The sequence below is a fragment of the Polistes fuscatus genome, unplaced genomic scaffold (assembly GCF_010416935.1).
Source record: "Polistes fuscatus isolate 324 unplaced genomic scaffold, CU_Pfus_HIC Scaffold1, whole genome shotgun sequence".
In the NCBI taxonomy this organism is placed as follows: Eukaryota; Metazoa; Arthropoda; class Insecta; order Hymenoptera; family Vespidae; genus Polistes; species Polistes fuscatus.
Window position 1 is genome coordinate 11,890,432 of NW_025112997.1, and position 12,151 is coordinate 11,902,582.

The following is a 12,151-nucleotide window of genomic DNA, read 5'->3' on the forward strand; positions in this document are numbered from 1 at the left end:
ATATAATAAATATACACTATACCTTATATAGAGAGCGTATCTCCCCAGTCACTTCTTCACACGCGTCCACGAACAAAAATTTTATTAATTATATTTCCTTCTTTTTTTTTTCTTTTTTTTCACCTCTCTTTCTCTCTCTCTCTCTCTCTCTCTCTCTCTCTCTCTATCTCTCTTTCGCTAGATTTACTATTCACACACGAATACGTGTCAATCGTCCAAAATAATCAATTTACCCTACGGCCTAGAACATATATATATATATATATATATATACATATATGTATATGTAACTACGAAATTACAATTAGAGTAATATTTAAATAATACCAGAGAAAAGTGTATTTATGAGAGAATAAATAATAAAATGCAGAAATAAATAAATATTAAAACAAAAATGAAAAAAAATAAAAGAAATCAAATATAGAGTACCTGTCTATAAAAAACAAAAAAAAAAGAAAGATCGAGGTAAGTTCTTAACGTATCCACGTGAACAAAAAAATAATCGTTATACACTCATTGAGATATTTAACGTAAAAATAATAAGGTATAGAAAAGAAAAACGAAAAAAAAAAAACAATTTATTTATTTCTAAAGCGATTCAATCGATTTACAACCTTTTTTTTTATTCGTATTTCGGAAGATGCAATAATATTATAACAATGATCATTATTTATAAAATCGATCTAAAACGATTTTTAAAACCTCGTGTTATCCGGCATCTTAACGAAATAGGCAACTTTATCTTCAGCAACTCTGTAATTGTGGATCCATCTTGATCCTTTTCTGAGACTACCATCTATACCATCTCTCCAAACACCAGCAGGTAGATACACTTCTCTCTGTCTGCTACCAGAATACAGTACAGGTGCTACAATCAATTCTTCGCCAACAGAAAATTCATCACCGACTACGTGACAAGCTGGATCAGCTGGATCCAACATCCAAAGGGGTCTAATGATTGGTACACCCGTGTCTAAAGTTTCATTAGCATATTTTTTCAATAAAGGTGTCACTGTTTTTTGTCTCAATGTCGTCAATCTCTTGGCTATCTCCAAGACAGAATCATCAGAATATTTGCTAGGTAAATGAGTGAAACGTATAACGGGTAAAAAGGTAGATAATTGAAGCCACCTAACGTATAATTCTTTGTCCGGTAGATTAACCTCAAAATCATTGTCAGGATTGTCATCGGACATTGGCAAAGCTACGTCGCCACCTACAGCACCTGGCATGATAAACGGATAACCTATCATTCCATAATTCAGAACGGTTGGTATTACGGTTTTAATAGCCTTCCAAGATGAAGGGAAAGGTGGCAAAGATACAAATACCGGTGCTCTAGGTCTAGATATAGCACTGGATACGCCGATCACTGGGATTAAACCTAATATCGATTTGGTGAAGATTGTTTTGTAATGATCAGGATTCGTCAATGCTTGCTCGCATTTGTAATAATGTGGCATGTCTTGTGCCGTACCTAAATCAAGGTAAAACGAATCAACGTGATATTTTGTAATTAAACTTTCCAATTTAGCTTGAAGCCATGGTAATGTTTTGTTATTGGTAATATCCAGAACACCTGCGCTGTTGCTCTGTTTGTATCTGAAAAATTCAATGATAGATAAATGAGATGTACAGATTTAGTATATTTTATAAAAATTCAAATTATCAGAATATACCTGGTCAAAGCTGGAATTTTTGGATCGCTACCTCTCTCCGAGATCAATAATCTGTTTGCTACTGCATCTTTGAAATTAATCGATTCCGTAGATATAAACGGTTGAATACTAAAAACTATTCTGAAACCACGACGATGAATGATATTAATAGTCTCCTCCATAGATGGGAAACGATCTTCGTCCAAAATGAAATCACCAGGACTCGGTTGCCATTCCTCGCTCAATAATACATGACCTTGACGTAAAAAGCCTAAAGCTATGACGTCTTCGGTATAATTGTAAATGGCGGCTTCGTTGGTAGGTGAAATTTGCCAAACTGGTTCAGAGAGGAGAGAATGAACGGCGTGTAACTCGTCCGGTTTCAATCCATCCCACAAAGATTTCTCCGCCATTGACGAATGAAGTGTTTTCATGTTATCGGTAGCACAAATGGTATAATTTAATTGTGGCAATGGCGTTAAGTGATTTATATAGGCAAAAGCATCGTGCTTAGCTTGGAGACAAAAGTCATTGCTACGATTGGATCTGATGGAAACATAAAGTGGTGTTTCCGGATCAACCAAAATGGTGGCTCCTTTCGAATTAAGAAAATATCTCTTCAAAACATTCCCGAAAGGATCTTTCCTGACATCACCGGTTATAAATGCACTCAACTCTAATCTACCATGATCCAAAAGATACGGCATACTTTTAATCTGACCAGCACCGTACCAATGTCCTCTATTCGTCGACCAATCAAAACAATCCATTGGATTGTAATAAGGACTCAAACTTTGCCAGGTTACGTGATAACAATTCATATCCCTGTGTTTCGTATGTGCCAAATAAAGACGCGTTTGTTGCAACCATTCGAGGCAAACTGAATCTTGTCGTTGATGATGCGGTAAACAAGGGAAAACTCCAGTATTAGCTGGTATACCTTCTCCTAATCGAGCAGCAATTATTTCGGTATCCGTACTACTGTATACGTGCATCACTCGTTCGTTCTTATTGAATCTGAAATAAATTGAGAAAAAACGGAAAGAATAAAGACATGAAATGAAGAGTTAACTCGTAATCAATAACACAAGTAACTTTCATTAAGCTCATTAAATAATACCTTTTTTTTCTTTTAAAAGTTAACGACAAATGATAACAGTAACAGTAATTTATTTCGTTTCTTACCTGAACTTGTCGAAATATGCTCTTTGGAGAACGTGTTGCGTGTAATAAATGTGGGCAAATCCCACGAGAAATACCACACATAGAAACAATATTCCAACGAATAATCGGAGCCTAAAAAATGATTAAATTTAAGCATATATTGATATTGATTGTTGTTGAAACATGTACATTCGATAGAATGATATACCCAGCATACGATGTACCTGTAGTCCGCATTCTGTCGTTTTTTATTACTCCGCAATGCTTGTGGAATTGACAATTGAAGTTTTTCCTTGAGCAAACTGCTTATACTGTTGACACTAGTGATTGTCGAATTGGCACTTTGTACTCCACCTGGGATATCTATGGATTCATTGCCAAGCCTTTGTGTTATTGATGGCGATGCTGCTCTGCTTTTTCTTCTTGGTGGTGCTTGCAATGGTATTCTTAACAAAATACAACAAAATATTTAACTAAATCGTTATAACAAATTAAACGATATATCAGATTGGTCAGTAAATAATTTGTCTAATTTTATATATATCTTGAAAAATAAATAACGAGTATTTTACTATTCTATAATATTATATAAATAATATTACTATAAAGAAGAGATAAAAATAATAAATTAATACGTTATAAATATATATTTTGTATTACAATACATTTTTAACGTGATGAGTTTTAATATTTAAACGAAAAAAAAAACAAATATTTATTATTACTCCGTAGATTTAATATTGATAATACTATTTGTAATAATGAAGACTAGAATATAATTCTGTTAAATAGAAAATAATAGAAATTATCCAAAATGTACGTATCGACCAATCACATATTGTTTCTATTAATAAAAATAATTAACAACACAAACTTAAGTTATACCTCTGTAACGAAATTGCACTTCCAATATCGTATCTAGGCATCATTTTGATAAATCCTGTCTTTTTCACTCACTTCTTGAGACACAATCAAATTTTATAATTTCAATCGAACGATCTCACGTTACTGTTTTTGTTTCTTTTCTTTTTTAAACCGATCGACTAAATCGCATTATTCCAAATGAAAAAAAAAAAAAAAAAAGAAAGGAAGACAAAATACGATAACACAATTATCTTAATAAACATCGACGGAAATTATAGAAACAGGTTCGCAAAATTCTCTCCTCGATTTAATCATCATTAAATTTACGATCATTCGTAAATAATCCATCGAAAATACGTAAAACTAAAGAAATATAACTGTAGGAAGATTAAAAGCAAATAACGAAATACTATAGCACAACGTTTGTCACGTATGGTACTGCGAGAGTTGACTGTTGATTTTCTCGTATGCTGGATAAAAACTCCGAGAAAAAGAAACTAGTGATAACCCTCGGGCGATATAAAGAAGGTCGAACTCGTCTCAATGATCCTCCTCCTCCGAGAGACCTTGAACACGCCTCCTAGGTAATTCGAGCGAATCCAAACCCGTTCATGGCAATAAAACTAACTCAGATATCTTCGTTAGATAGAAAATTGAGCTATTTATTAGTTTTCTTAGACACACTTGTATAATACGTATCGATCGTTTCAATCATGTTATTCGATTCATTTTAGATATATTTTTATACTCTCGTCTGTTTGTCAAAATTTACAATATATTCGAACAAAAAACAAAAAAAAGGAAACAAGATCTCTTTATTTTTTTATTGTTAATCGTTAAACTGGTTTCGAAGAACCTATTTTATCACGTTTGCGCGTCCTACACGAAACGCACGTGAACACACACACAGACACACAAATACACGTGCATAGGCGAACAAACGTATAGACACACTCACACGTGCATACACACATAAACGAAGAAAACCGGATAAATCCAACTTTCAGTGAAAATCGAAGTACGATAATCGCATCGGTAAAATGGTAGACGTGTCTTTCCTTTACTGGTAAAAAAATATTTCGAAAACATCGAGAGAAAAGAAAAATATATATACATACACATACATTATGTTGATATCTTATATTCAACACGTACTTTACCAATTCCTCGTCATTGGCTTCTTCTTCCGTTTCAGAACCGAGGGAACTTCCGTTCGGTGTCGAACCGCTGTTACTGAAAGTCACACTGCTACTGTCACTCTCGGCTCTTGTAAATTTTGATGCGGTAGTCTGGGAAAAAGAAAACACACCTGTGTAATTAATAAAGATTAAATTAGAAGAATATTTAAATGCATATATATATATATATATTATAGAAGTTGTTGTCAATTAGAACGATATGATCTAATATTTTATCTCGATCATATTGATTTTATAAAGAAATATTTCAAACAGTAGTTGTAAAGTCTTAAGAGACAGGTTTAATATATATGATAATTAATAATATTAATAAAATTAATAAAATATATAAAATTAATATATATATATATATTATATATAATAATAATATAATAATTATAATATATATATTATAAATATATTGCAGTTACTTCACAGAAAGCACTGTTGTAGAAATAAAAAAATCATAATAATTTTTTAAAAATAATAATCGTTATAAAAATTGTCAAAAATATTAATATGAAAATCTAACGAGCACGTACAACGTACCCTTTTTTTCAATATTTACAAACCTTTTTACACCTAATAATGTTATCTATGACTAGTGAAAAATAGGAAGTTTAAAATGATTATAACTTTTACAAAAAATATCGTTAAATGTTCTAGTTATACGAGCAAAATGATAAGAGAATGTAATGATAAGAACAAATTTAAAAATTAACCCTTATAATATGATATTTTATCTCTAAAAATAAATCATATTTTATTGGTCAATAGAATATAATTATGGAATTAAAAAAACAAAATATATATATATATAATCAATAAATAAAAAAATATATGAAAGATATTAATTTCAGTCGATAGAATAGAAGAGATAAGAAAAGTAAATAATTTAAACCGAATTTTGGCGAGTTTTTATCATCGATTGTGAATAATTTTCATTAGCGTCCATCTTCATGTTCTTCCGAATCTTTTCACTTTCTACAATACTTTTTATAACGAGCTTGTTTTTTCCTCGTTAAAGATATTTTATAAGCTGACCATGATTCCCCGTGTAAAAATCACAAGATGAGGAAAAAAAAACAAGTAGTTTGCCATTTGAACGAACACGAATAACTATTGCGTTTGAGAAACGTTGCATTTACTCTTTCGATGATCCTTCGTTTATGTGCTTGAATAATGCTAAGTGTTGCGTAATTGGAAAAACATACTTTGACAAGTTTCATACTTTCGAGAATAAAATTCTTGACATTTTGCCTTTTGCCTTCGTTTTCCAAGGAAAAGAAAAAATACATTTTTACACATGACAAAAAACAACTCTTTAATGCAAACAATTAATTTTTATCATTTGATATCAAAGAAACAGATAGTATAATAATACATGCCCAACATTTAACATTACAAAATAATTTGACCAATTTTGTATAAGTTATTTGTTCATCGACAAATTTAATCATTTTTTTTTTAAACGTACCTCATATATAACAGCCAAACGATGCTTGATCTTAACTTTATTTATAGACCATATCGAATTATAATTATAATATTCGCCATTTTCTTCGTTCATGTCATTCAAAAGCGGTTCTCTTTCAAAGACCGCTTTCAAAGATTCGTTGTTCATAAAAGAACTCAATTAAAATACTTAGATTAATCGGAATAAAGTTAAACCTATCTACAATCACGTGTTTAAATTCATATAATATAATATATATATATATGTATATATACAAATATATATATGCTTATTTATGTAAAATGTTAAACACGGTGATCAAAATGAAATATGAAAATTTGTTTAAAAACGAATAGGATTTTTAATTGAACTAATATGAAAGTACAAATTGTTTGAGTTAATTGTAAGACTAGTAAGAGAACTATCACATAAAAATAAATTTTGTGACTTGTACTATTCTACTGTCTATACTTAACTGACAGTAATGATTAAACGTTTAAGAGTTAAGAAGTACAATATTATTGTTTCAGTTGAGAAAGCAAAGGTTAAAAGATACATATGGAGTTAAATATAGATATAGTAATTCGTATAGATCATCTTTCTTAAGAATTATTAAAGCTACATAAATATTGATAGAACGTTAAACAATTACATATTAATAATTTTCATTATTCGAGAATTCAAACTATTATGAATAATTATTACATAATGAGAAATAATGTATTTTGTTTAATTTTATCTTGGTAGATATTTTACAAATATCTTTGAATATACATGTACAGGTATAGAAGTTATGAAAAAATAATATATATATATATATATAATATTTAAATTTAAACTAATAAAAGAAATAATTAAACAGTATTTTGTAGTAACAATGATAGAAAATAACGAATAAATGATTTTTATATTTTGATTGTGGAATGATTTTACGAAAAAATAATGTATATATATATGTATGTATTCGTTGAATTTTTTATTTTTAATTGCATCTTGCAAATATTATTTAAATAATTAAATCCTAATGTGATTGTTTGTTATAAAATTCAATATTTTCGTACAATTGTAAATATTTATGTTGATCTATTGTAGCCAAATATTTTGTAATTAATGCCATAGCGTATAATAAATATATTACGTGACATTTATAATATTGTTTAAAAATAGTAATAAATGTTATATAACAAAATTACCTTTCGACCGTCGATACGAAGATCGTCCATCTCGTTTAATTTACTTGGCATCGAGATACTCGGTTTTCTAATTCTCGTAGAAATGCCAGTATTTTCTAAAATTTTTTTATCTTCTTTAATAGATGCGTTCGTTAATTGTAAAAGATTTTCATCCGGTTTTGAATTCGTCTTCGTTGTCCCATCGAATTTTTTAGCGTTCGGACTATCTGAAAAATTTTCATGATTATTATTATGTTCTCAATTGCATTTTTTTAAAATACGATACTTAATAAACTAACATTATTTAATAAATATTTAATAAATATCTTTAGAATATGTACGTTACAAAAAAATCCATTTATAATAATTTCTTTATATTAAAAATTACTTTCGTTTATATCTTATAATTTATTCAAACAACAATCTAATCATAAAATCAATAAATAATATTACATTTTTTTAATTAATCAACAATTGTTTTATCTAAAGTCGTATATATGAATCAAAGCAAATTTATTTTTTTTTAAACATATTAAGAAATAAAACCATATAAGACAAGGAGACCATAAATTGATAAATATTTAAATTAATAAACTATATGTATTTAAACCTAACGCAAACGCATATAACAGATGCAGCGAAAAGAAACACCAATGTATTATCACTTTGTAAACTTTCATAGGAAGAAAAAAAAGAAAGAAAAATAAAAAAGAGAAAAAAAAATATACACACACAGCGTGTGTCGGTGTCAACCAACAACACAACGTCTACATACTATATGACTATAACGATAAGCGGCAAGATCAAAGAGAATTTCTCGATTACTCGCTCCCATAATCCCGTAGCGTGCTACTCTAATTGCATTTAACTTCGCGTCGTTAACTCCGACGTCAATCGATTTATTTCAAACGGATTCTCTCGACCGAATTTTGCAAGAGAAATGTGGTAACAAAAAGAAAAAGAAAGAAAAAAGAAGCACCAAAAAGTATATAACTTTCGCGAATAAATTTGAAAGAGAAAAAATATGTGCGATTGTTCGACAGAGAAAGAAGATGAAAAGAAAATCCCAGAAACGGTGACTCTTTTTGAAAAATGTCGAAAATCTTACAGACCAGGACAAAATGTCGAATTGTATGATACCGATACGAATGATCGTGACTTGAATAATAAAAAAGATGAAATTCGATTTATGGAAAATGACTCGAATGATGATACGAAATGTTTCAATTCGTTAAAACAACTTTCGTTGTCCGATTGTTCAACCGATTCGAGTAGAACGGTAAAGAAAAATATGATTAATATATATCGAAAGATTAATCCCCCCTTTGATATTATACTTTTTATTAGGATGAATCCAAAATTCGTTTATTATGTTATAAATTGTGTTATAAACTGCATAATGGATTGCTTTTGAAAAATTTATTTTGAAAATATTATTTTAAAAACTCGCAAACTTTTGGTTCATCCTAATAGTATAATAATACTAATAGTAATTGCTATATATTAGAAGTATATACTACTTATTAAATATATATGTGAAAGACCGAAATTGGAGAATGTCAAGATTCACATGATGTCAACACATACCATATACGTCGGTGAAAGATCGAATATTTATATTTATTCTTGTACATTAATATTTCGAACATATACCCATCAACCATAGTGAATCTAGATATTATCCAATTCCGGTCATTCACGGTAACGTATACAAATTATATATCTTTCAAAAATAAATTAACAATTAATATTATAAAGCGAAAACGATATAAAAGTATACATATTTGAAAATGACGAATCTAGAAATGTGCGTGTACACGAAATAAAATAAAATCCTCTCGTCAATTACAGTATAAATTCGTGAGTCCAGGGGAGCTAACCAAACGTTACGAGAATAAAGAAGAAGAAGGGGAAGCAACACCATTTATTTTCGAGCCATGTACAGTACGCATAAATGACGTCGAGAAAGAACCAGACATCGAATACACTCTAGCCATCATTAAACCGGAAGCAATGATTTACAGAAAACAAATCGAGCAACGAATATATGAAGAAGGTTTTGAGATACGTCAAACGCGTTGGTTACAATTAACACCCGAACAAGCATCCGAATTTTATTCGGATAATTATGGAGAAATTGGATTCGCTCATCTAGTTGCTTATATGTCTTCTGGTCCAATCATAGTACTCGTGTTAAGTAAAAATCGTGCTGTTCAAGATTGGAGATTTATCATTGGTCCTACGAAAGTAATAAACACGTTCTTTTTCTATGTTCTTTCAAATCTATTTTTGTCTGTATTATTTACTTATTTTCCTTTTTTTTCTTTATATATTATTATATTTATTTTCTTCTAATTACTATACATATATATATATATATATATATTTATTTAATATAATTAATATAATTATTAAAAATATATTTCTCTAATCTCTTATAATTTCTTTCTTCATTTTAAATTTCTATAATAATTTTGTTAGTCATGTTTTTTTATCAATTTTAATTACAAATACGTAATAACTATTTTTGATTTTTTAACTACACCTTTTAATTTTTCATATCTCTAACAATTATTTTCGAATCTCCATTAATACGTATAATTATAAACGTTATCATGTCGTTTATATAAACGCTTTTTTATAATGTAATTTTAATTTCTATTCATTCTATTGAGGTTACGGAAGCTCGATTATATTTTCCCGACAGCGTAAGAGCAAAATACGGTCAAAGAGGGGATGATTTTAAAAACGCCATACACGGAAGTTCGACACGCGAGAAAGCTGAAAAAGAAATACACTATTTCTTTCCCGAATGTAAGATTACGTACTATGTCAAAATATACATTTTATCATACTAACTTTTAATTTTCTAATTTTTCACAGCTATAATCGAACCTTTACTTAAAGACGAGTCCCTCGTCAATTATCTATGGGAAACGATCAATCCAATTCTCACGGAAGGTTTAACTATGGTAAGTATTATTTTTGTTTAAATTCGAATTTTTTTTTTATTAATTAAATCATAATAAATTATTAATTGACCATTTCAACGCCAACCGCAATTATCTACAGAAGTAATTTTTTCTTTTATACTTTTCTCGTTTTATTTGAAAACGATATTAATTATAAGATTTATTGGTTAGAGAAAAAAAAGCCGCACTCAATCGTAATATTATAAATAAATCTCTTTTTTTAAGTGTTGCAAATTGAAACCAGCCGATCCGTTGTTGTGGCTGGCACATTGGCTGATAATGAACAATCCTAACAAGCCCCGATTACCCGAACATTTGGCATTCGTTCCAACGTAAAAAGAAAAAAAAGAAAAAGAAAAAAAAAGAAAATTCAAATAAAATTTCCAATATAAAATATTTAAATTATCTTACCTACGAGGCTGACTTCTCTGAACACCAAGGACAACCGATCTCGACGACATGGCGTTGTTCTATTCGTTCGTTTTTCCACAGCACTCTGTAAATTATACCTAAAGAAATACGATTATTCTTCCAAAAGATTCCCTTTTGTATTTATTTATATCTTTTTTTCTTTTTTCTCCACTTTAACGTCGTATTTTAAGCTAACGAGAATTAATCGCAAAAATTATAAAGATTCCTCGACCTTGATTCGACCAAACAATGAATGATCTCAGTTTCGCTACGTTTGATGCTGCTCCTAGACGATCTTTCTTTTTCTTCTTCTACATTTCGTTCATATCGATCTTCTTGATGTTGTAATTTTATCGGAGATAATTCCGATTTATCGTTATATTTACACTGTAATCCGTTAACAATCGAATAATTAGATGACAAATCATCAACTAAACAACTTTGGGATCTTTCGTTCTCGAAACGTACTCGCACTCCCGACGATGATACGTCGTCACCATCACCATCAACATAACAGCAGTCGTCGTTGTCGTCATTCTCGTCATCATAACAGTCACAGCAGTTAATTTCCTGCTTCCCGTTGATTAATCCATTGTCGTTTCGAGCGCTCAACGGCGAACATTCGAACTCATCACCGCCATTTTTCTTATCTCCTATATTGTTTTCGATCGATTGTTTAGATCTTCTCGAAATATTTCCTTGAATTTCTTTATTAGATCTTCCCATCCTCTCGATCGATATCCTGTTAATAATAATCTACAATTATTTTTAATTTCCTGGTTTTCTTTTTCACGATTTTTCATATAAATTTTTGCATTACTTTTAAAGCGTCCTGAATTTTAATATATATATATGTGTGTGTGTGTGTGTGTGTGTATTTTTTATTCACATACACATGAAGAACAAAAACTTATTTATTTTATTCCAAATACGATAATGTGTTATTTGCAAATATTGACAAAATTCATTTACGTTATTGAATTTTTATCTAATAATAGGTAAGACAAACATAAGAATTTTTATTGAATTCTATTTACTTTTTGTTATTGATCATCGTAACGTAATTAAAATAAAACGTTGTGATATTTGTTTATTCGGTCAAAAGTTCATTCAGGTACGGTTAGTAAAATAGATGGTTGACCCATTTGGAAAAAAAAAACATGTCATGTTTATTCCAAAATGGTGGTAAAAAGACAGTATATTGGATAAGTGTGGGAAGGTATTCGTAAAAAAGTGACTCGAATTCGTAAAAAAGGAGAGTAAAAAAACAACAATA

The 12,151-nt window shown here is 29.5% G+C and overlaps 1 protein-coding gene across 2 annotated transcripts; it reads right to left on the minus strand.

Moving 5' to 3' along the window:
- Positions 1-649: 649 nt before the first annotated feature.
- On the minus strand, positions 650-11,613 carry LOC122524451 (myogenesis-regulating glycosidase). Of its 2 annotated transcripts, XM_043646782.1 has the most exons (9): positions 11,344-11,613; positions 11,108-11,262; positions 10,876-10,973; positions 7,514-7,719; positions 4,842-4,975; positions 3,047-3,268; positions 2,844-2,954; positions 1,680-2,675; positions 650-1,602 (listed from the first exon to the last, which is right to left on the minus strand). In XM_043646782.1, exons 1-9 carry the CDS (start codon positions 11,599-11,601, stop codon positions 696-698), a joined length of 3,087 nt encoding a protein of 1,028 aa, XP_043502717.1. In that variant the 5' UTR covers positions 11,602-11,613; the 3' UTR covers positions 650-695. The 2 variants fall into 2 exon arrangements, with proteins under 2 accessions (XP_043502717.1, XP_043502777.1); XM_043646842.1 differs by lacking the exon at positions 11,344-11,613 and having other exon boundaries at positions 7,514-7,715; positions 11,108-11,199.
- Between the last annotated feature and the right edge of the window lie 538 nt (positions 11,614-12,151).